This window comes from Miniopterus schreibersii (assembly GCF_964146895.1).
Source record: "Miniopterus schreibersii genome assembly, chromosome: 1".
In the NCBI taxonomy this organism is placed as follows: Eukaryota; Metazoa; Chordata; class Mammalia; order Chiroptera; family Miniopteridae; genus Miniopterus; species Miniopterus schreibersii.
The window spans coordinates 10,461,994-10,488,302 of NC_138101.1; the positions used below are offsets into that span (position 1 = coordinate 10,461,994).

At 42.2% G+C, this 26,309-nt stretch overlaps 1 protein-coding gene across 7 annotated transcripts in view; it reads right to left on the minus strand.

Moving 5' to 3' along the window:
• Positions 1-26,309, minus strand: part of KCNIP4 (potassium voltage-gated channel interacting protein 4) — a gene marked incomplete at its 5' end in the record, with an annotated part of 828,309 nt that overhangs the window by 150,161 nt on the left and 651,839 nt on the right. Inside the window, one exon of one of the 7 annotated variants that reach the window (XM_081132591.1) lies at positions 6,415-6,859. The exons of 4 other annotated variants lie outside the window; for them this stretch is intronic. In XM_081132591.1, the coding sequence (XP_080988717.1) occupies positions 6,415-6,526 (112 nt within the window). Of the gene's footprint in view, positions 1-6,414; positions 6,860-26,309 lie in introns of those variants that run through there. 2 more of the 7 variants (XM_081132594.1, XM_081132590.1) reach the window with 2 other exon arrangements.

Genomic DNA, 26,309 nt, shown 5'->3' on the forward strand with positions numbered 1-26,309 from the left:
GTGATTGATCAAGACAGAAACAAGACCACAAAAACATAAACTTCGTTTAAACAACAAAAATAACCAAATATTCTCCATTCCAGCTAATGTAGCTGGCTTCCTTGCCAATTACAGCTCTAGCCTCTGTCTGGTTTTCACTACTTGTAGATGTGATTTAAGATGCCCAGTCATAAATTGTTCCCGCTTCTTGACTTCATCCACTCCAGAGCAAAGCCTTGCTTCCTAAATCATAATCCCCCAACACAAGCTCAAGTCCCATAAATTCTTTTTAACACCCTGTTACTGAGCTGCCCCATGATTCTCCACAGTGTGGTTCTCCTTCTCTGCAAAGAGTAACAAAGCCAAATTGTTCAAACACAAGTGTGTTCCTGGTGATCTTTGGCTGGAGGTCATTGAAATGTTCAGTCCCCTGAAATGTTCAATCCCTCCATCTTCATCTCTCCTCTCGCTTAAGATTCTAGCTCTTTGCTTTTAGCTTGGATGGGGAATGGGTTCCCAAAGTAAGAAAAATTTAAAAATAGTAGTCCCCAAACCAATCCGTACAAAACACATTGCCAGGTCCACAGCAGACACTGGGTATCTTAAAAGGATTAATGGACTCTTTAGAATCAAACTGATTATAAACAATGACTTCAGGAAAGTGCTTTTCTTTTTAAAATTACAGTTGAAATGTCTATTTTTAGCTTCCAGTCTACCTGTCAAAGTCTTCAACCCATCACATTTCAATTGTTACCATCTTCACACAACCTTCCCTGACATCTTCCAACTGGATGGGCTGGCTCTTCTCTTGGAATTTTCTAAAGGCCTTGCTTCCTCTCAACAGACACATTAGGACTTGACATAGTTATTCATGAGCTGTTTGGTTTCTAACAAGTTTGAAACTTCTTAAGGACAGTAAAATACCCTCATGTCCACCATTCCCCTTCCTATAGCATGTGCATAATATGTGTTACTTCAGTTTCAGTTAGAAATCTAAGGTTCTTTTTTCTAGTTATGAAATTGCAAGGGCTATTTTTTCAGCCAAATCAGAGTCCATCTCAGCTGGGCGTTTTCATCTCACTGCTGGATGTCTCATTTGAAATGATTTTTCAGGGCCATGGGGTTCTAATGAACAGCTGCCTCTGATGCCTTTGGAGTGTGGGTATCTCTGATTTTGATGTGAAGCCTTACTAGTAGGAAAAAAAAAAAGTAAAAAAAATAAAATCAACTAATCAGCAGTTCCTGGCTACTGTGGAGACTTGAAGGAGGCCCAGGAGCCTCTTGATTATGTAGCTTTAGTAGAAATGTGCCTTCTCTCTTAGTGAATAAGAGTGAATGATGCTCGTGCCATGGTTTTTTCAGCATCTTCTATACACCAAGCATTGTACTGGACAGCAGGGTTGATTATATCATCAAGGAAGAGGAACAGACTCTGTTCAATACCCCTTTACACTTCCTTGGCTGTTGTTCCTGGAATCCACATGGAGTGCCGTGCCCCCGTGTGGAGCTCGTGCAAATGCCTTCCTGTCATCTGAATTTAATCAACTTCTCTTCATCCATGAAAACTTAGCTTAGAAGTCACCTCCTCCAGGGAGTCATCTCTGATTACTTTTATCTCTTCCTCTTGGACTTAACTGCTTTTCATTTTTTCTTTTATATCTATCTACCAAAATGCATTACATTTTCTTTGTTTATATTCCCCATCTCTGTATACAACCGAGAATTCTTTGAGAGCTGTGACTATCTTTAGTTCATCTTTGTATCCTAGGCCTAACAGAGTACCTGGCATATTTTAGATAATAAAAAACTATTTTTAAATGCAAGCCATTGATGAAACAAAAATGGTAAAGTACTAGGAATTATTGAGGCTGGATAATGGGTACATGGAAGTTTATTATGCTATTTTCTATACTTTCTGTGTATAAAAGTTTCAGAAAAGAACATATACTTATATGCATAGCCTGTGGACACAGATAATAGTGTGGTGAAGGTGGGGGGGTAGAGGCTGGGCAGAGGGAGGTAAAGGGGGGGGTTGGGATGGGGGATAAGAATACATATACATATATATTTTTTAAAAGTCAGAATAATCGAAGACCTTGTAGGATGTGAGCTATACCCCTCAGAATTTTAAAATTCCCACCATAAAGGGAGCTTCTATATTTATAGCTACAACCTCTGGGTGCCCCATGTTTCTTTTTTTTCTCATAAGAAATATATTTAAAGCCAAACATTGTTGCCCTGAAATAAAATACAATTATGCCCATTTTAGAACTGGTGCAAACCCAAGATATTATGTATAAACATGAATTTCTGAAAAACTGGAAATGGATCATTTACGCTAAGTATTTTATTGAGGAAGGTAGTCTCTGGATGTTTGCCCTTGTTGTCTTTCACCTGAATTGTTCCAGAAGCATGCCTAGAGCCTCTGCTTCCATTCTCTTACCTCTCATCCCATCTTCACATACTCCCAGGTGGACCCGCCAGAACACTGCTCTGCCCCACAGCGTCCCAAGAGTGGGCCTCAGACACATCTCCCACTTCAACATTCCCACCCTCTTGTGCTAAAGCCACCGCCCTTGTCCACGAAAGCCACCTCCTGCCAGTGCTTCAGGTCACAACTCAAACTCTTTGCTTGGCCTGGAATGTTCTTTCCCCATTCTCCAATCAGGAAATCTTTCACACACTGCAGTGTCCCATACAACTATGCCTTCTTCACGAAGCCTTGCCGGAACCCCTTCCAGAGCGCATCACTCTCTCTGTGCTTCTACTGGCCATTTCTCGGAGTTATGCTCAGCACTATTCCTTCTGTCTTATGTGGTAATTAGCCCCCCTTACTAGAATGGACGCTAACTGAGTGTTCATTCCCTTAATGTTCATCTTGCAACTCCCTCAGTCAATGCCTAGCAGAAAGCTTTGCACATATTTAGAGTTTAATAAGACATATAGCACCTGCTAAACTATGAAATGAGATTAATCTTGTGAGTGTTCTTCCTGTTTCCCTTATGAATAAGTGGATATGTGTAAAACCTCTAATCATTACATTAAAATCCCATTAGTCATTTTAATCTTTTTTATAAATTGCAAAACTTCTTAAACCTTGAATTTCATTTGAAAGGGAATTATTTTTTAAATAGGGCTTTATCAAAATTGGAATCTCATTTAGGTAAGAGCAGAAATGCTTCTCTTAACTCTCTTCTAGCCAAAGCTAATTCTCACCAGCCACTGTAGATGAGAACACTGAGGTAACGGTGCTTTATCCCAACATTAATGTGGACCCTCTCACTCGCATAGACTCAGAAGTATTTTCTAAGCGAATCCATGCACCAGCTACACTGGAGAAAATACTCTACAGTCGTACCAGTGAAGAATCATTGCTTCCTGAGGACATATGAGATCAAAGATGCCTAAGAGAAGCTCAGGTTTCGGCCCTGGGCCACATCATCTTCATTTCTCCATCAAAAGGAACGGCGGATTTCCTGGTCTTGTTCTGAGCCATATTTTGTAGGCAGTGTCGTCTTGCTGAAAAGTTCAGCAATCTACATTGAGATGACTCTAATGGTCGTTTTATCATTTGCGGGTAGAAAGGATGAAGGGCCTCATAATCTAATATTTTGTGGTTGTTCTTTAGCTGCCCTTTTCTTTTTTCCTCCACTTGGCTGGTGATCAAAAAGCCTAAGTTCTGTTTCTGCTTGGACACCGACACAGTCTAAGAAAACACAGACAGGGGCCCAGGCCAGCATTCCCACATCTTATACGTGTCCTTATTGGATTCTAGGTGGAATGGCCATTCATTGCTATTAAATATGAGTTACAGATGGTCAAAATTCAGTGCACTTTAGAGAAAAGAGGTCAGAAGACCACTTGGTTCACTTTCATTCTAATCCTGCCTCAATGAGGACAGTTGGTGACCTGGTGATCTGGCTTAGGGAGCTTACGTGCCATGCTTGGCTCCCACTCTTGGGCTGGGGTCAAAGACTTGTGGATATTAAGTGGCTATTATGTGATCTTATTTCCCTATGAATGCATTTCCTTCAGATATCTCATAAATGTTAGTGGACAGTTCAGGAATTCAAGAACTCATCAATTTTCCATGTGTGTTCTCAATAATTCTCTTTCTCAATATTAAGGGAGAGAAATAAATGAAAAGTGTGTTTTAGTAGGAAAAGCTCATAGGATTCAGTAGTGTTTGGTTTTGGTCCTGTGTCTGCTCCCAGTTAGTTTGCCTTTGGATAAATCAGTTAAGCTGTCTAGGTTGCAATTATCTCCTATGCCAAATGGGGAAGTTGAACCAGACCACCACTTTCTAACATGTACTTCAGAACAAAAAAGTACTCATTTGTCAAGTAAATATGGGTCATACCTCAGGTATTGTGTAACCTGCATCCCTGTATTTTAAGCATGATCAAGGTTTATCCACTGAATCCAGTTTGCCTAGCTTTCTGAGCATTTTACATAAGATCTATAAATATGTAGGTACATCTATATATATGTGTGTATACAGAAATATAGGCCCCTACATGAATATGGATATTATTTGGCCATGACTATGGATATCCATTTCAAGACAGATGTTTCAGGCTAGCTCACAATTCTGTGCTTCTAGTTGGGAAAGTCTACTTTTCATATTGTTGGAACTCACGTTGGAAGCTGTCATCTTAAAACCTTCAACTTCAAGTGACATAAAACAGGACTTAAAGAATAAAAGCTGAGTCAATGGCAGGGCTCTTGGACTTAGCCCACTTGACTTTAAGTTTCTACATCATCGACATTGTCAATAAAGAACTGCGCGCTTTCCCACAGCGCAGTGAAAGTTGACTCCCCCACATACTTCCATGGTGGTTCTCTCCAGACCACTTCACCCAGCTCTGAACCCAAGCCACCCTGCGTAGAGTGCACAAAGTTGGGAGCTATGGCTCAACCAAGTCCAGAAGACAAAATCTAATATGGTGACAGAGTTACACAGAAGTAAATTATTGCCACCACAGAAACTGAAGTTATTGAATCTGTATTTTAGTATGACACCCACATTAGTGCATTATAGCAGAAATCTCAAAATAATGCAGGCCATTTTGTAGCACTTGGAGAAGTTAGTTATGCATTGCTCTCCTTCCAGGGATTAAATAAAATTACTGTGTAATGTGAGTAAGGTAAGAAACTAACTTTTGAGGCTTTTAAAATCCCGTTACAGTAATATTTTCATGCATGCCTGGACAGAATTTGTCAGGGAATACTTAAAAGAAGGTATGAAAATTATACGAGAGCTTTTTATGCTCTTCTCCTGGTCTAAACAGTTAGAATCTAATGAACCCACTTAATAGGAAGAAAAGGATATTCTGAAGATAAAATACATTTGTCATTAGTAACATATTACCAGGAACAACCTGTATGCCGGATGTGGATTGGGATGATGTCATCTTAGCTATCAGGTCTTAGAAAGACTATACCACAGGCAGCCTTAAATATTTCCACCAACTTCCAACATTACACACTACATGAGAAGCAAATATTCATAAATAACTTGGCAATAAAAGATCATATCCTTACTGGGGGAAATATTAGAAAGTGTCTCAATAACTCCACTCTTTCACTTGGGAAGAAAGGAGATCTTGGACATGAAATTAACATTAAATGATAGAAATTGAAATGATTTAAAGTATATTATTTCAGTTGAAAAATTATTTTATGAGAAAAATATGTGTACCCCCCCACACACACTCAAATTGTTAAAGCAAAGTTAATCAACTTTTTTAACTTTCTCATCTTTGAATAACAAAATTGATTTTGGCAGTAAAGTAAATATTATGTGGATAAAATATTTATTGGTAGCAACAGTGTTGTCCTGAGTGTTTTGTTCCCAGACAGATAAGCTAAGTGGCTCACTGGGAAATGTAAATGAAACACTTTTGCAAATTAAGCGTCCAAAACACATTTTTGCTAGCATCCAGTAACTCGATTTTAAACCAAAACCTTGCTCATTTTATATCATAATCAACAACCCAGCTCCACCCCCGCACCTCCTAACTAATGAGGCACACACAGGTATTTCACTGGCAAATCAGGGTTCTGCTCCAGAGGATGGATTAGTAATGGCATTAGGAGTGGTAGCCAACATGAACTTGACAACCAAAAAACAACCTGTCTTATCACCCCTTCTAGAGAGCCCCCATTTCCCACCCTGGAAATACATTTAACCCACAACATCGCTCTAAACTCCAAGAGGCTTCAAATAGAAAGGTAATGGTACAAACCCCCTTCCCTCCCAGTGTTGAGTATCTGGGTGAACAGAAAGGAATTGTCCAGTGCCAGGCTGCTCCAGGGCAAGCATGCATATTTTAAAACTTTCACATTGGTTATTAAGCCTCAACTTCTGCAGCTTCTGTATCCAGCTCTGAACCAGACCCGACCAAGGGCACACACTGGGAGCGAGCACTTTACCTTCCGAAAAATCAATCAGTCCCAGCAAATGAAGCAGCTTCAGAGATGCACATATAATCACAACAATACCCACTGTTTGCAGTCCTTCCGACTCCCACTCCAGAGTCAACATCTTTTAGGAGGGCAGAGCATCCCAGCCTCCGGACCCCTTTGGAGTGGAGGGAGTTAATGCGAGAATCCGAGCAATGTCTGGCTTGGAACAAAGACTCCTGAGGGCGGAAAGGGAGCCGCTCCTCTCAGATGCGCGGGGCCAGGCAGCGGCCCCCCGGGGTGTGCACCGACCTGGGCTGAAGACCAGCCTCTCATGCTGCTGCTGGCATTTGCCTGCTGGGGTCCCCCAGCCACAGCCTGCTGGCCTCGGGACTCTGCGCTGCAGCCAGCGAGTACTTGGACTTCAGAGCTGCAAAAGAGACATCTGTTGGAGAGCTGGAGACTTTGCTGTGTGGGTGGAGAGAAGGGACACTCCCAGGAAACTTGCCCTGGAGAGCACAGCAGCGCGACACAGGGCTGGGCAGGGCTGTCTGCGCTCTAGTTTGCTGCCTGGGAAGCTTTCAAATGTCCCCTTTTTGCCATAGCAGCCGCTCTCTCTTCCCAGGGCTTGCACTGAGAGAGCTCAGCCCCCCTCTGCGATGCCAGGAGAAAATCAGTTCCAGTAGCTGGTGACTGCAGCCCTTTTAGAAAGCCCCCCTGGAAGCCCGTAGGCTGCTTTCCTAGGCAGAAAAGTGCAGGAGCAAAAGATCCGTGATTCAGTGGCATTGTTCAAAGGAGCCCATCCACGTGCCTCCCCCCTGCCACTCCGCTGGGACTGCTCCGGTCCTCGCTGACACACAGGGAGACTGACTTAGCCCTTGTATTTACAAACATGCCCGGACGCAGGGTGGGGCAGAACGGGACCCTGTGAGAACACTGACGTTCCCTAACTGCCCCCTGGAGGGTGAGTCCCGCTAGCATCCTTTGAAGTCCTGCTTCAGCTGTCTCCAAAGCAAAGTTTCACAAACTTTCCAGATGATACATATCACCCCAGGCGCTTGTTAAAAACACTCAGAGTCTGATTCAGAGGCTCCTGGAGTTTGTGCTCTTAAACATAGGGAGGTGCGGGCTGTGCTGCCCCAAAGGATCACACGGTGTATTTGATTGCAAACCAGGCAAGCAGCCCAGGCCTGGTGGTGGACTCCGGGCCGTGCCGGGACCACACTGGCTTCATCACACTGCTGTTACATGCTAAAGAGGGTCAACCGGCATCCTGTATGCGAAGGACTTCAGCCCCTGGAACTGACTGTGAAACATAAGGCTTATGAGTAATATCTTAGACCCCAGGGGCATTGCCTGGTTTTGCTATTTCCCTGCTGTGTGATTTTCTGCAAGACACTTCTCTGAAAACAATTCTTATTCTGTGTAGTTGCAATCATAATACTTCGATTTTTTTTAAGTTTCTCCATTTAAAGGGAATTCAGTATGTTCATAATAACAGTTAGTATTTACTGAGCACTGACTATGAGCCCATCACTATTAGAGCGATTTATCAACACTTAACTCAACCCACAGCTCATTTGCTAGGAGAGGTTAACTTACTTGCCAAAGCTGTGGGAGCAGCAGTTAGTGGACAGTAGGCATGTATTCACTCACTCAGTTATTCGTTAACATTTATTGAGCTACTGCTGTGAGATATGAATGACAAAATGGCAAATAATGCCCAAACCTATCTTTGGGGACTTGCAGGTTAGTAGGGGAGGTGGTGATCAATAAATGCACCAGCACTTGAGGACAAGGCTCTGCAGTAGAAGCAGCAGGGAGAGCCAGATCCACTTGAAGAAGGGTGGGTGGTGGTCAGAGGGAAGGGGCCTTATGGAGGAGGCCACCGTCCCTAAGGGTAGCTTTTATCGTTAGTAGACGTTGTAGATCACACACAAGCTTTGGGGTAGGCAGACCTGGGTTAAATCCTGGTTCTGTCACTTGCTTGCTGTGTGACCTTAGAGAAACCACTCCATTTCTGAGTCTCAGTTTTCTAAGTTCAAGAGAATGTGACTGCCGCTTTCTCATGGTTGATGTGAGAGTGAACTAAGACGTGGACAGCTGCGCCCAGTCCCTGGTACCCATCCTGCTCAGCATGTGGTCGTTGAGGGATTGTGACAGAACTGCTGGCTCTTTAGAGGCGTTGCTGGGCTGAGGTGGATGAAGTGAATTCCCTGGTCCTGACACTCCTCCCTGCGCCTAGGTCTAGTTCTTGTATTTTCCCTATAAAGACATTCTCATCAACCCACCTACAGGCAATTTTTTTTTCCTCTGGGCACCAGAAATACATTTAGGCCACCAAGTTGGCTCTTAAAATGGTGCTTTTAATTTTGGATGATATGTTCATAGGAGTTATCTTTCTATCAATCTGCCCAACCACCTGCCCATCTGAATATGTTGTTTACGGTTGTGTCAGCAAGCCAGTGGAGGGGAACCAGTTCTCAGTAGTTGACGGGAAAATACATGTCTTAAGTAGCCATTCTTTGAAATTCCTGCCAACATAAAGCTATAGGAAGTCAAAAGTTTAAAAAGAAAGTTACAGAGATTAATTAGGTCAAGTGAACTCCAATTCTCTCTTTTAATCCTACACAATACCATCTTTAGTTGGAAAAACAAACAGACACTAACCTATGGAATTAAGTGACTTGACCAAGGCCACATGGCTAGAAAGTAATAGTTCCTGAATTCAAACGTTTCTTAGTCTGATTCTCGAATTTATTCCTCTCCCTTAATACTCCTTAGCAGATTTCAGCAAATATTTTTCAATTGATCCTTTGATTTGCAGGGTTAGGCAAAGTATTTTAAAATTGCCACATCCATTTCCCAAGAAAGAAATCCCAGCCATTCTTGAAATTCACATAAATACCCACACATATGACTTTGCTGATTCTAGGCAGCATTTCCCTTCAGGACAATGGCATTAGTGTAGGATCCACCAGCTGAGAGTCTTGGTGGCTCATCCCTTCCCCATCTATTGATTTCCCTTTACCACTGCTTTTCTAAGCTCTTTCTATTGCCTCTACTTATAGGGGTGGGAAACCTTTTTTCTGCCAACGGCCACTTTGATATTTAGAACATCAAAGAAGTCCATACATCAACTGAGAAATTTAGGGAAATGGGGGAGACCTGGGCAAGAGTGTTTTCCTAGGGACATTTGGGAAAGAATAGTTGTCTGCATATTCTTTAAGAAAATATACAATTGCAGATTGTGGCTCTGTCACTTTGTTGCAATAACTTGCAAACCCCACTCCTTTTTGTTGTATTAAAATATGTCCTGGCTTTCTCTCCTCCTTCCCAAGATCATATCTTTCTTTACATTGTAAGAGGCGTCCAGAAAAGTTTTGTGTATATATTTTTTTAATCCTCACCTGAGATATTTTTTCCATTGCTTTTTTCAGAGAGAATAAAAGGGGGGAGGGAGAGAGAGAGAGAGAAACATTGATGTGAGGGGGACAAAGTGATTGGTTGCCTCCCACATGTGCCCCGACCAGGTCCGGGATCAAACCTGCAACCAAGGTACGTGCCCTGGCTGGAATTGAACCCTGGACCCTTCAGTCCATGTGCTGATGCCCTAACCACTGAGCCAAACTGGCCAGGGCCAAGTTTTGTCTTTCATACCAAAGGAAAGGAAATCCAAAGGAATAAACTGACATGTCCTTCCCACTTATCTCTGAACCATACTATGTACTTTACATGCATAAACTTATTTAATTTCACCCCAAACCACAGTTAGGTGTTATTATCCCTATTTCAAAGAAAAATAAAAATCATAGGTCATTAAGATTAAATTATTTTCATAAAATCACATTCAATAAGGGGCACAACCAGGATTTGTATCTGATTTACTCCAAAAATAACAGCTGCTAACATTTAGGGAGAACTTATAAATGTCAGGTACTGTTGTAAAATCTTTACACATATTCACTAATAAACTTAAGAAAAAATTTTAAAGTTAGATAGGTTTACCTACCTACATATTGTCCCTCAGACATATAGACACAACAAGAATGCATGTAGAAACTCGTTAAGTCAAATTTAAATTTAAGATTATTAGTTTATAATTGCATAAATCTTTAGGGGTCATTTACAAATTAAATAATCCAATCTTTTAATTTTACAGATGCTTAGAAGAAGTGCAAAGAAGAGAACTGGCTTGTTGGTCAAAATTTTGGGATGTGAACAATGTTGGCTTGAGCCCCATGGTTCATCATTGTTTCTGACTTGTTAACTACAGGGGAAATCAGGATGATAAATTGAGAAGTTAAAAAAATTAAATTCTAAAAGAAACATTTTCTACCCTTGGTCACTAGGAGTTACGAGAAGTAAGACATCAATGAGGTTGGCCTCATCTAGAAGGTTCCATCGAAAAGAGAAGTCTACATAGCACTCAATGTACAATTGTGTGAAGGGTTTATGGATAAAGCTGTATTTCTGTCACATTGTGGCAGTACCCTCTGCTTTCATATTAAACAGCTTGCTATTTAAATAATGGAGAAAAAAGAGACGTCTAATTTAGGTTTTGAAAAATAAGTGAGAAGAAGATAGAACAAGTTAATGTGGGCAAGGCTGGTGTGTGACCTTTCGTGTCTCTTCTAGTCCTAGGATTTTCTCATTCTCTGGGGCCCTCTATTCCACCCCCAACCCTCACTTCTACCCTAAAGTACATCACATCTCTCTGTCTTTGGATTTCTCAATTATTTGGAAAGATCCCTAAATGTTCTCTAAGCAAGCTTTCCACTCTAACAGGACAGGATCCAAGCCATCTCACTTAGCTCCAGGGCTCATTCTGAAAGATTAGTACACGTATCTGGAATGGATTTCTTTAAAATATGTATATGGTTGTCCATTAAACAGTTCAGATTCACTTTCTGGTTTGAGTGCCCTGTTGAGTCCATGAAGTGATGATGATGGTGGGAGAATGCCTTCCACTTTAGGAAACTTCCAGCAACACTGCACCTCATGCATCTTGAAAAGAGTTCTGCATTTTATGTTCAAAGCATGTCCAGTATGTAATCTCAATATAAACAGAGTAGTAGATATTTGGAAATGCAACTAGAAAATTTTCATAAGAATATAACCTTTCCCTATGAGTTATGCTTTATGTGTGTGTGTGCGTTTTACTTGCTTTAATGGTCTTTCTGCCCTAAACTGAGTGGATTCTTGGGTTCTCCAAACTAATATGTCAGAAAGTTTTGGCTCACATATCACAACCCTTTCCATGTGGCCTCTCTATAAAAAGCGTCTGCCACATACCACTATAATGAGCTGTTCTTATGGTATTGGTTATAAAAGATAATAATAATAATTAGATTTCTTTACTACATTATAATTAGGCTTACAATAATGTTAAGTCCCTACTATGTGATAGACAGTGTATAATATGCCTCACATAAATGATCTCATTGAATCATTACAGCATCCCAATAGGGTAGGTGATATTTTTAACCCTTGTTACAGATGAGGACACTGAAATGCAAAAGCTTAAGTAACTTGCCCAACATTGTGAAAGGGGTCAGAATAGGCCACTCTAAAATATGCCATTTTGGCATAAGGATTGTGTTGAGCTAAAAGGCAATTGAGAATCTGCACATGCAGGAAGAGTTCTCGGCCCTTCTTTCATCTAACTGAAAGCCGAGCATAAATTTCCCTTTGTGAAGCTGCCTCCCCACCCCCACCCTGCCAGGAGGCAGGGAACAACTCATATCACCAGCTATAGAGAGCCAGTACCAAGATAAGTCTGCATAAACAACATAACTAAATAACCCTTACCTTCCATCAGTTCCCCCATAGATTTCCTAGTCACCTCCCTGCAATTTGTCATCCCTTGAAACTTAAACTCCCTCTTTTGTTAAAATGATATATAAGTCCCAGAGTTTGTTTCTTTGAGTTTCACTACTTCTCTATTAACTTTCACGCCCATAAATATTAATAGAATTGTATATCTTTTCTCCAGTTAACCTGACTTTTGTTAGTCTAATTTGCAGGCCCCAGTTACTGAACATCTGAGGGCAGAGGAAAAGTTTTTCTTCTCAGACAATTCTGTGCTACAAGTCAAAGCTTTGGAATTTAACCTCAGGAATTCTCACTCAGGAGTCAGTGCTCTTACATCCCTAGAGAGGTATAAGTAGATAAGTATTTTTGTTTTGTTTTTATTGTGGCCCCATTAAACCAAAGAAACAAGAGTTATAATGCAAAAGGTATGCACATGGTGTGGCTTTCACCTCTACTGAACTTTAAATGTTTAGTAGAAAGTTCTTTCCTGGAGTGAGATTCAGAAATGAGATCAGGGGAGGGAGGGGCTCAGGAGAGAAGCAGGAGGAAGGAGGAAAGCTGAGGGAAAGAGAGGGAGAAAGGGGGAGGAAGAGTGAGAGGGACCAGAGACAGGCAATCCTCTGTGCCAGCTGCCAGGACACAGTCAAGAGTATAAGGCTGAATTCAGCCCGTTTTCTGCCTGTGGGATTCTCAGAGACTGACTGCCAGAGAGGTGAGATCTAAAAGAGGATTTTAAAAGCTATAGGAAAGAGATGAGCAAGGAGTTATTTCTCCCTGAATTAGTCCCACCTCCTTGGTCCATCAGTCTCTAGGGTTCTTTTAATTAGACCTGCAGAGCAGCTCTTCAGCTCCACTTTCTCAGCAGCAGCTTCAAATAACCTTAGAAATAGAGCAGGTGGTTTTAAAAGTGTGACCAATGGCAATCCCATGGATGCTGCACTAGCTATTCCTGGGTCTAGGGCCCTGCCTTCAATGTCTGTTCCTAGACCCTGTGACACCTTCCTGCTCACCTAGGGCAGCGCCCCTCTGCCATAGATATATCACTCCATCAGCTTAGTTCTCTCAGTTCTTAGGCACAGGATTCCCAGAGACAGACCTGGTATTCTCAGAGCTGCATCGGCTCACTTCCTGTCTCACAACAGCATTTGGGGGAGAGAGCTCAACAGATCTAGACTTAAGTGCATTCCAAATCTCCAAAGACTCAATGATGATCTGATCTGCACCATGTTTTGTATAAAGAGGTGTAGGAACTATGTGGAAAGAATATTTGTAGAGTTCTCAAGACCCTTCTCTGAGAACACTTTTAAAGCCCCTTTATTTATTTGTCCTGTCCCTTCCTCTCTCTCTCTCTCTCTCTGTCTCTCTCTCCTTAGAATTTTCTCAGGCGCTGGACTCCAGAACTTTTTATTTTAAGTTTAAATGTTCCTTGATTTAAACACACACACACACACACACACACACACACACAGTTATTATGGGGATCATTTCTTTGATCTCCAAAAAGAGAGGCCTAGAGAGCTAGAAAGGGAATGATTTCTGAGAATCACATGTTTCCCAGAACTTACAGTCAGTCTATGTTTTAGCTTGATTGACTCCTGCTGGAGATTGCCTGTTTTCTTGAAATGCTAATATATCAAGAAAATTACTGAAATGCTGTATTAGTTTCTTATTGCTGCTGTAACAAATTACAACATAGTTGGTGCTTAAAGCAACACAAATTTATTATTTTATTATCTGAAATGGGTCTCCAACGTGTTGGCAGGGCTGTGCCCGTTTAGGAGTCTTAGGAAAGATTCTGTTTTACTGCCTTTTCCAGGTCTAGAACCTGCCCACATTCCTTGGCTAGTGGCCACCTCCATCTCCAATGCGAGCAGTAGTAGCCGGTTGAGTCTTCCTCAGTCATCATCATTCTGAACCTGATTCTTCTGTCTCTCTCTTTCACTTATCCTCATGATCATATGAGGTCTGCCAGGATAATCCAGGATAATATTCCCATTTTAAGGTCAGGGTATTGGCAACCTTAATCCCATCTGTAAGTTTAATTACCCTTTTCACGTAACCTAGCATTTCCACGTAACCTACCATTTCCACAGGTTCAGGAAGTTAGAATGTGGACATCTTTTGGGGGAAAGCATTCTGCCTGCTACACGGTTATAATATATAATTTACTTTTAACAGTAGACACTCCTTTAGATAAGAAAAGAAAAGCTAACTCTAACCTAAAATCGAAAAGATAGAATCTGCTTGATCTGAGCAAACCACTAGCAATATATTTGCATGAGTGTATGTGCTTGTGTTTAATATACAGAAAAAGGACCTTGTCTTTGAAAAGGAAAGGGCAACTTTAATTAGCCTTCTTATCTCTGAACTTCCAATTTTCACTAAGAAGGAACTCTGAAGAAAGTTCAGTTTAAAATATTAAAAAGGAACACCAAACAATTTAGAAGACGTATGCTAATGAGGAGGCTGAGGGACACTTTTATCTTATCCATCAGGAGCAATTAGATACAGAGAAGGCGCTTCCTGAACCCAGCACTAAAATTGGAGTCACAGAAGGTCAAACCCTGGAGTAGACAGAATGGGATAATGCTGCTCTTTACAGAATTTCTGGGCGGATCACAAAAATTCCTGGAGGAGGGGGTGCTTCATAAGTGGTGAGAAGGCACCCTCAGGAAGCATTTCCACTAACTGGCCCAGAGATCCCAGGATGGAGAAGACTAGAAATGAGCTAAGATCTTCAGCTACCAAAGTTTTCATTTTTCGTTCAAGTTGTCAATGCTCAAGTCACAGACCATGACTTGCAGAAAGGCTGCTCAAGGCTGAACCAAAGCTGAGGGAAATGAGGGGCTTCCTCTTAAGAACACTGCGTTTCTATGGGCTGGTGTCTTACACACTTGAGTTAAAAAAACTCGAGCGCCTTCCAAATGTCTACATTTATCCAGGATTTTGTTGTGATTTTACGTGTGTTTGCACTTGAGCAGGCTTTGCCTCACTTGTTCCTTATACTAGTTCATCTTAAAAATGAGAGCATTGAGGTTATGAGGGTTTGCCTTATCCAAGGTCAAGAGCAGCAGAGAAACTGGGTTTTAGGACCAGGTGCTCTGGCTCCATATCTAGATTTTTGTTTTTTTTTCCCTAGGACTTCACAGGATGTGTTCTCTGTCAGGTGCTGTGGTGAGCGCTTTGCATTGGCGATTTATAAAATGATAATAAAAGCGTGTACCTACTCTCCTGGTCAGGAGCAATAGAGGGCCTGGTGCCAGTACAGCTAAAGCATTCGGGGCATCGCAGAGCACAAAGTGAGGGCTTTATTTGCAAGCATAGTTATTATTTCTCCTCCAGCCACCTCAAGGTATTTCTATTATTACATGCATTTGATAATAGAAGAAACTGCAGTTCAAAATGGTTAAGACACTTAGCCACTGTTCCTCGCATGTGACATGAACCCGGCCTCATTCTCAAAGCCAGCCTCGCATTGCCCCACAGGGCTCGGTTCTTTGACACACAGCCACTAGCAGTCACTCAGTTAGTCCTGGGCTTCCGAGCAAGGCAGAGCCAGAGCCAGCTGAGCTGTGACAGTTCCACCTATCGGGAAAGATCCTCAGATTTCAGGTGCTGTGGCTCAGGAATCATTCCTTTACCTGAGGACTGTGACCTCCGCGTAATTTCCATCTCACTTCACCCATGCATTTCTTCATTCATTCTTCAAAAGATTTGACGCCAATTTTGTGCCATGCAAGACAAGCAGGGACTGTGGGGGATCGATACCTTGAGGAAGCTCCCAGCCTAGAAGGGGAGGGGAGGCAGGGATGCCCGTAAATCCCTAACTCCAGGAAGAATATGAGTGTCCATGAGAGAGTCTAAAGTGCAGAGAGAGTCTAAAGAGCTCAGAGGAGGGCGAGGGGCAGGGAGGTGGAGGGCCCAGCGCCATCAAATGCTTCACGAAGTCGGGTTTGACCAATGAGCCCATGAACATGTATCAGGTGTTAAAATATGTGAGATCCCTCAGTCCAGTCTGATCCAAAGGGCCCCACCTTGAAGATATCAGCTCTCTCTGACTAATTCTCACTCACGCTTATCGGAACTTCTGGGTTTCACTCTCACACCTGCGTGGTCTGTTTTTTACACAGCATCAATCTTTATATTGATCTTCAATTCATTTATATTAATCTTTATGGATGAAAGAGTAGACTTTTCATATAACTTCCTTGCTTCTGGGTTTCCAGTAGTCGTTCATTCCACTGGGGACAACACTCGAACCCTCCACCAAGCACTGGTCTCTCTTTGATCTTGACTAAGACCCCCCCCCCCAGTTCTCACCTCACAGGGGCTTTCAGCTCCTTGAATAAACCAAGATTTTCCTGCATAACCCCTTTGTGCTTCCTGATTCTTCCGTGTGGAGACCTCTTTCCCTCAAGGCTGTTTCCTTCCTCTTTCCAGCTTACTCTCATCGCTCAGGTCTAGGCTCCAACGCTGTCTTCTCAGAGATGGCTTCCTTGGTCATCCTCGCAGAAGGACTCTGTGTCTCCTGTCCCCGCTGCCCTTCAGTCTATCAAACCGCTGCTTTGTTTGCTTCATAGGACTCACCCCTCTCCCTGAACTTATTTTTCTTTACCTGGTTGTTAATCCATTCATTTCCTATCTCTTTCCACTTGTATACAACACTCTGGGTAAAGCCCATTACTAATCTTGTTTGTCACATAATCTCCAGCACCTAGAAGAGTGCTGGGCAGTTAGGGGCTTTTCATAACTATTTGTTGAATGAATGAATGAATGAATGAATGAATGAATGAATGGCATATGACAGGGTTCTTTCCTCATGCAGGCATTTGAAATCACATGAATTGGCCCAGCAATGTGTGTGTATCTGTGTGTGTACTGGGGGGTGGTAGTTTTTGTGTACATGCACAGAAAACTGGAGTGCAGGGGTGAAAGGGGAAAGGTAATGCCTGAAGGGATTTTCAACTGTGATTCTTAGGCTTTTCCATTCAACCCAAGACGAGTTTACAAGTATCACTGAGTATCCGGTATGTGGCCAACACTGTCATAGGTGTTGGGGGTACCTTATGTGCAGGTGAGCTAGCCCCTGCTCTCCTGGAGCCTACAGTCCAATAGGGATGCAGAGAGGAAAGCAGGCAGTTTTTAAATATTGTAGTGAGACCAGTCCTGGTTCATCATGGGAACTTATTAGATGGATGGATACTTAACTCACACCTGAATCTGGACAGATTTCCTAGGAAATCAAATACCATCTGAGCTGAGAGCTTATGGATGAGCAGGGGAAAGTGTGTCATTGGAAGAGAGAACAGTAGGTTCAACATCTCAGACACGTCCAAGAGCTCAGTGCCCTGAGCGAGTTTGGGGCAGGAACAGCATTGAGTGGATGGATTGGGTGGCAATAACTTGTGTTTTGAGATATGAGGCTTCTAAGGCAAGCAGGGCCCAGATTGCAAAGGCTCTTTCAGCATGCTAAAGGAGTTCGTTTTATCTCGAGAGGACTGGGGAACCAATGAAGGATGTGAGCAGAACCAGAAGAGCATCAAATTTGTACTTTAGAAAGATCACCGGTACTGTGTAGAGAATCGATTGGAGGGTGAGTGTGGCTGAACTACAGGGAAGAGGCGAATTAAGAGGCTGTTCCAGAAATCCACGCGAGAGAGAAATTAGGAATGTGGCCTAGTAGCTGAAGAGACTTGGGAGGATGTGAGAGGTACAGAGGTAATGGAACCTCCAGGCACTTGGAACTGAGTAACGTGAAAGCCAGAAGGAAAGAACCCTGGCTGGTGTTCCGGCTTCCAGAAGAAAACTTTACCCTCTTTAGTTGAAACTTGAGATTATTTGAAAAAGTAATTATATTTTAAAGGACTAACAAATTAATACATGCAGGTTTGCAACAAGAAACACTAAGTTTAGTGACTGCATGATACACCATTCAGAGGTAAGGTGAAAACTAGACATGAACATCACCAATTGGAATTTGCTAGAATGGGCGATTTACTCTGCCTAGAGCATTCATCTCTACCTCCAGAACACCCGAAGTCATTATTAAGGAGGGAGTAAAACAGCACTGAGGATCAGTGGCACGTGAACATTTGTTTATGGCAACCTAAAATCAAATGCTTTTGTTCAGCACTCTCCCACCTCCCCCTGACTCAGAATGGTAAATGCTCCAGGTGGGAATATGCCATCTATTAGATAATGCGGGTGGGAGGCTCTCTAGTTACCACACAAATCATTAGCAAGTCCATTTGGCTCTTCCTTAAAGACTAACCAGAATTTGACCAGTTCTCAGCACATCACTGCCACACCTCTGATCTAAGCCTCTGTCTCTCCTCCCCGACTTCTGTCTCCTAAGCCCTCTCTCAGCTTCTGCCCTTGCCTTCCCATGCTCTGTTCTGTAGAAAATACAGCCAGAGCAAACCTTTAAAAACACAGGCCCAATCAGGTGATTCCTCTGCTTAAAATCTGCCAACAGCTCTCGTTTCTCCAAAAGCAAAAAGTAAAAACCTGTTTACGAAGGGGTATGAGTCGTCTATGATGTTCCCACCTCATTTCTCATTACGCCCTGCCTACTCACTCGCTCTAGCCACAGGTGTCTCCTCCGTGGGCCTAGATCGTCCCAGGCACGCTTCTGCCTCAGGGCCTTTGTACTTGCGGCTGCCTCTACCAGGATCAGCCTTTACCGGCATTTCCACATGACTCACTCCTTTGACAATGTCAGTGGGTATTTTATTATTGTCCCCTCTTTAGCCTGGAAGGCTGCATTACCCCAAATTACCTTCTGCTACTCCTAATTCTCTCTTACCTCCCAACCCTTTTACCCTTCCTAGCAATTACCACTATCATGTAGGCTATATATATATTTTTCATTTATCTTGTTTTCCCCACTTGACTCTAAATGCTATTGGGCAGGATTTCTGTCATCTTCATTCACTGCCCCCAGCACTGAAGCTACATGACGTGTAGTAGGTGCTAATGAGCATTGTTGAAATATCTATTTAAAGCAAAAAAACTCTCATTCATAAGCACACATGGTTTTTCCCTTTAATTAACACAAATAAATAGATAATGTCACCCTTAAATATTTTGTATTTAAATGCAACATAAATGTAAATAGATCAAAATAATTCCAGCTGTCTCTAGGAGAAAACACTATAAAATTGTTTCACAAATAATTGCTTATGAGGAAATTAAAAATGTAACAAGAGACTAAAACTCAAAAGCAGTTTGAGTGATTTTTAAAAAAGTCATTAATCTGCACTTCAAGGTAGGTGGGTCCTGAAATGAAGAGCTCGGAACTTTTTTTGGGGGGTTCTGAGATTGATTAGTATATATAAATTTTGGATTTGAACTAGGTGAGCAGAATTGTTCTGCATAATTAAGGGTGTGGGATTTCTTCCTTTTAAAAACATATTTAAAGTATTTTTTAATTTTTTAAATTAGTTTACATTCAATAGAATTTGGATTATTTTCAGGTGTACAACATAGTGGTTAGACAATCACATACCTGTCGAAATGTTCCCTCTGTATTTCCAGTACCCACCTGGCGCCGTACATAGTTATCACAGCATTATTGACTGTATTCCCTGTGCTGCACTTTACATCCCCATAATTATTTTGCAACTACGAATCTGTACTTCTCAATCCCTTCACCTTCATCACCAGGGAAAACCATGTGTGCTGAAGTGAAGAAATTGAAGTCAGAGAATTCATGCTCCTTAATAATCTACAACAGCAATTTACTGAGTATTTACTTTGTTCACGATATGGTAGCAGCAAGTCTTCACCTAGTGTCCCGTTTAGCTGTCACAAGGACTCTGTGAGGGGTAAATTATCAGCTCTTAGCCGAAAAGGAAACAGAGGGGTTTAAAGTACTTTCATTTTTTGCACATAATTAGTTGGCACTGAAATCAAACCTAATCTGCTGCAACACCTCTTGCTCTAAGAAATACTGCTTGTTTGTTCTTTGAACCCCTCTTTTTTTCTAGCCACAAGGAAGAAGAACTTTTTCCTTAGAAATTATTTTATATGCTCTGATGTGGTTTCCAGGTAAGTTCCTTAAAGCCCTCTGTAACCCATAATGCAGATCAAAGAGCAAGATTGTTTCTAGGGGAAGATGAGCCCGGAGAGCTACGCTGCCGACTTAACGAATGGACACTGGGGATGTGATCAGCTTCCCTCTTTGCAGAGGAGATCCGTAGGTGGCGAGGATCAATTCCTCAACGCATTTCCTATGTCATTTTTCCTGATAGCATTTGGGCGAGTTGTATTTTCCCCACCACTGAAATACAAAAGCTACACAGAAGTAAACGACAAGCCCCAGAGCCAATTTCTCATCCCAGGCATTGCAGATTCCAATGTACATCTGCAAGCTCCAAATACGACTATGAACACTCCAGCTAAAACAAACTGTGATTTTTATAAAATCAATCTGCAGAGTATATTTTTCTGAAACCCAATGCTCCTTGTCTAAGAGTGTAATAGGAAAATGCAAGAATGAGACGATAGCTTACACTCCATTCATTCACTGGCAGTGCTGTAGCCCACATGAAACCTGGGAGGGACAGTCAAACCTTAGGGCCTCATCTTTCTCTCTTTGTCACTTCCTGAGAGTGAGATGTATGAGAAAGCCCAGAACTGCTCCCAGCCAATTCAGAATGCAGCTTCAGCATTCCCTGGGCGTGTGTTAAAAAAGCCAATTCTTGGGCCTACCCCAGATCTGCTAAATCAGAATCTGTGGGATGGGGGTGCAGGGGATCAAGTCCCTGTAGATCACTTGCTGGAGAATTACTTTTAGATAAATCATTTAATCTGTCTGGGTTTTGTGTCCCTTATGTGTAAAGGGGTTAGTTGCATTAATATTCTGAATTGCTGCCTGGCCGGGCATGGCTCAGCGGTTGAGCGTCGACCTGGGATCCAGGCGATCAGGGTTCGATTCCCGGTCAGGGCACATGCCCGGTTGTGGGCCTGATCAATGACTCTCTCATCATTGATGTTTCTGTCCCTCTCTCTCTCTCCCTCTCCTTTCCTCTCTCTGAAATCAATAAAGATATATTTAAAAAAAAAATTCTGAATTGCTTCTGAAAACCTAAAATCGGAGCATCTTGTGGTTACTTGATGATGCTATAAATGTTACCCACATAATGAAAGAGTTAGCTATTATTACCAGACTGATTATGTCTTTTTGTGAGAGTGATGATGATGATGATGATGATAGTAACAACAATAGCAATAGTAATCATAATAACTGAGCACCTCCTGCATGCCAAGTGCTTTTGCAAGGGTTTGACATATGTGTGGTCTATTGCTGTTCTCTACTAGTAATTATTTTGAATTTAGTATTGAGGAAAACTAGACAGGTTATGTAATTTCCCCAATGTCACACAAAAAAGTAACTATGTTTTTGAATTTGAATCCAGGCCTGACTTCAAAAATCCATGCTTTTCCCTCTGTCTCCCCAGACCTGGTATATTTCCTCAAGGGGAGGAAAAACTGAAAAAGCCACTGTCTACAAGGCGGGACCAGGAAGGTCTGACGATTGGATTCTCTTCAGTAAATAAAGCAATTACTTTGAACACATTTAACACATATATCAACTTTGTATAAAAGCCACTTTACCTTAAGAGTGATCAATGAACAAGGCTTGTAGTTGTACTAACTGCTGATTTATTGACAAGTCTGAGATGTTTTGTCCCTGATGAAAAGATGCAGAAAATGGAAGCTGGAAAGAACTTTGGAAAGCTTCTAGCTTAAAAAGGTCATTGTAGGCAAAAGGAAATTTAGAATTAAGACTTAGTTCTAAAGGCTGCATAGCTGGTTAGCAGCAGGGATGGGACCTGAATGTACCTTACTGCCCACTTGAGTTGGGAATTATTGCCGACGTTGTTTTATTAAATCAAACTGAATATCCCCTTTGTAGGAGCTGCTATATACCCATACATCCATGTTCAAGGAAAACTTATAAGAAAAGTGTGGTGCAACAGAGTCTAAAAGAGAAGCAGTAATAGCTCAAGCTAATAAAATCAGGATAATAATTCTGGGCAGAAGCAACAGCCTGGGCAAAGGTATGGAGTTCTGGAACCAAATTATGTGTTCCGGGAACTTTCAGAAAATTCCACAGTATCAACAAGGTAAAAGGTTCAAATCAGGAAGCAGCTGGAAATGAGGCTGGAGGGATAGAGTGGCCAGTTTGTGGGGGGCTGAATATGCCTTAAGAAAGACTAAAGCATTTAGGCAGGGGAATGACATGGTCAGATTTGTATCTTAGCCCCTCTGGCTACCTGTGGACTATGGAATATCAACCTAAGGAGTAGGGAAAGGAGGGAGATAGGAGAATCCAAGCCTGAAGATGCTGAGACCAATTATACTTAGAATATTCCAGATAAAAGGAAGTAACGCCTGTACAAGGTCAATTTTACTAGCAATAAGTAGAGAGGGAAGATTCAAAAGATTTTTGAGAGGTAAAATGACCAGGACTTAGTGATTGATTGAAAAAGAAAGAACAGAGTATAAGGGTAACTCCTCAATGTCTAGCTTGGGTAACTGATGGATAGTGATGATTCAGGAAGGACAAAGAGGAATACATCTGGCCATGTGAAAACAGTAAACCTAGCATTGAGGCCATGGCATGATTGGATCATCATTGAAGAAACATCCTGGAGAGACAGTCAACACATTTGGCCTATGGTAAAAAATATTGTAATATACGAGGCTGCCCAAGGCAAGAGGATAGCAGGGTCAAGGTGAGCGTCCCAGAGAACACAACAGAAGGGGAGGAGCCTCAATAATTGTTACTGCCCGTGAGAGAACAGAGAAGTGGGAAGGGGAGAGGGAAAGTCTTGTGCCAAAAAGAAAGACAAAAAAGGAGTGATAATTAGTTGTAAATGCATAGAGTCCCACTGAAGTAAAAACTAATTTCATTTTTGCCATATGGTTCAGAAGGGCAGGTAGTATGGATGGAAATTCAAATGCATGGGCATCTCGAATATAGAATTGAGAACAGGAGTGTTTCTTATTGAAGGGTTTAAAAAATGTTAAGAGGCAGGACATGTGGGAATGGGGTGATTTAAGCACAACATATAAACATAGTGAAGAGCTAGCAGAGAAAAATAAGTCAGAGAGAGATGGGCCAATTAATGAGACATCTCTGCAAGTAAAGCAATCAATAGGTGTTGTTGGCTCTGGCTTAGAGAAACCTTGTTTACTGATGTAAATAACAAAAGTATAGACCTTTTCACATTCAACGTGCTGTTTGTAGGAATTAATTCTATATTACAGTTGTAGGTTCCTTGTAAAACACCAGGGGTTCCTAATCTAAATGTTAGCTGTAGACCAGCAGTCTGGAAAGACAGAATGAGTTTTTTCTGACACCAGCTGGTCTCGTGGAGTGTTTCATTCGTGTACAGGGGGAAAAGAGCCACGTGTTTTCTGTGATCGGCAAGCTCTCCAATACTAGGAGAAGGTACTCTTTGGCCATACAGGTATGGCAGATTAAACTAACCAATAACCCTTGGGCCCTTTCCACTTACTCCAAAACAAACATAGTATGTGTACATGTGTGTATGTGTGTGTGCGTATATATACAGATATAAACTTTGTTCAATACATAAGTTGCCTGAGCTCTCAGAACAAATGGGCTCCCAAATTATGCTGAACAGTGGGACGAGCTTGATGAATTTTGCTATGAATATGGTGTGGCACAGCTTTATTTAAAAATGGAGTGATCAGATTTGAGGGAGCTGGTATCCAGCATGCGTGCGTGGCTTGAATGTAAAGAGACTGTGGACACAGTGAAAGAGAGGGAACGGATCCTTGGCAGGTGCCCCAGATGCCTTCTTACTTAATCAGAGCAGCCACCCTGTTAGGGAAATATTATCCAATTATCATGAATAATTATTGTGAATTAGTGTGATTCTAAAACATACTATTTCACCCTGACATTTTAATTTTTCTGGAATTTGCATTCAACTTTTGATTGATCTGCTCACTTAATAGAATGTGTTTTTTTCGCCTTAAAAGTGGTTATATCAATAAGACAGCAATAAAGAGCCTTGGAATGGAGGAAATTGAGGCATAAAGAGGTTATGTATCTTGCTCAGGGATACAACTGGGATTAAAAGAGCTAGGATTTAAGACCTGGTCCTCCTGACTTGAAAGCTGGGCAAGAGCGAATATTTACTTGTCATCTCCTGTGTCGGTGCAGATGCTTCTCAAGGCCCTGGTGTGTAACAAGTTGATGGGTCAGAAGAAGTTTGCATTCCAGAGGGGAGAGGTGGACATTAAAGTCAACAAGCAGACAAAGGAAATTTAAATGCTCTATAAATGCCAAAAAGGAAAGGAAATAGGGCAAGGTGATAGAGACAGATTTGGGGGTTGCTTTTTGCAGGTTTCTCCCGGGAGGTAACCCATGAAGAAAGAGCACTGCAGAGGCCCAGAGACAGGCACTAGCTTGCTCCTGACCCACTTTCAAATCAGATGCTCCCTATCGTGAGCTCCAAGTGTCTCCCTTCAAGGGCTCATAATCTAATGGCAGAAACAGATATGTCCAATGATAAGTGACTGTGTTATATATCAAGAGCTATGATGGAGCCCAGCCAGCCGTGGCTCAGTGGTTGAGCATGGACCTAGGATCCAGGAGATCAGGGTTCAGTTCCCAGTCAAGGCACATGCCTGGGTTGTGGGCTCCATCCCCAGTGGGGGGCGTGCAGGAGGCAGCCGATCAATGACTCTCCCATCACTGATGTTTCTATCTCTCTCTCTTCCTCTCCCTTCCTCTCTCTGAAATCAATAAAAATGTATTTTGTTTTTGAAAAAAGAGCTATGGTGGAGATGTAGTGGCGATTCTACAGAAGCATGGAAAAAAGGAAGTTTGCGGTGGGAAGAACCACTGTGTTGGGGAAGGGGGTAGGGTTTAAGGTGGGTCTCCAAGAGAGGAAGGAATGGGCCTGGGACATGGGGCACGGTGTGGGCACGGGAGGGATAGTTGTTAGGATGAATGGAGGTGTGAGGGAGCATAGCATGTTCAGGTGTACCGCCTGGCTGAACTAAGTTAGGGTTTACAATGGGGAGAAGCGGGGGATAGAGTGACAAAAGGCAGCGCCTGGAAGTGGCTGAGCTTGGCAAGGCCGTGCAACACATTCTTTTCTCTGTTTTGAGGACAATGTCACTGAAAATGCTCCAAGCGAATTTCCCGGCAGTGCCTGTTGGGCTTTCCAAGCTCTCTTGATGTCTGTGGTTCTCAGCCCTGGCTGCCCACTAGAATCACCAGAGGAATTTATAATAAATATAAATTAAAAAAAAATTAAGTCCCTGAACAATTAAAATCACAAGAAATGGGAGGTGAGTTTAGTGGTGGTTTTCTGAGCTCCCCAGGTGAATCTAATAGGCAGCCCGTGTTGAGACTCATTCTTTCCAGAAGAATCGGCAGGGAAACAGTCCTCCCGAAGGCTTGGGAACATCTCATGCATTGCAGAGCCCACCCGGGAAAAAGCCACCCACAAAAGGACAAGGAATGGGCAAGGACAGATCCTGGGGTGGACAGTGTCGATGGTCCAGGGATTAGAAAAAGTGATTTTGAAAGTAAAGCAAATGAAAGAAAGGTAATCATTATGCAACGAGGCTCTGCAGTCTAATAGGGAGATCTGAGCTTAATGATGCCCCGAACATTCCTCAGTAATTATCTCAGAAGAAATGGTGCCAAAGGGAGGCCTGGGTTTTGAACAGTCCCAAGCGACAGTAAATAAGTAATCTGACTGAGAAAGCAATTGTGAGTCAGGCCTCGCCTTGCTCTTCGGTAATGACACCTGAGGCTCGCTTGTTTGTTCCCTAAATCTTAGTTAAACAAAGTTAGCCTCCAAGACACCAGGGCTTCACCAGAGAACAGTTAGTTTAATTAGAGCTCATCTGTTTTTGTTCCTAATGAGTCTCCAATTTCATAGCCTGCCTCTAGTTTGAAATAAAATGTCCCCCCTGTCTGGGAAGATTAAAAACCTGTTTAAGTCTACAATATACGGTAGCTGCCGAACTGTTTCCACAGAACAACACTGCTCAGAACTGGGCCCAGCAGGCGGGATGGGGGTAGAGAAAAACTGTTGCTCGCTCCAGCTTTAAGA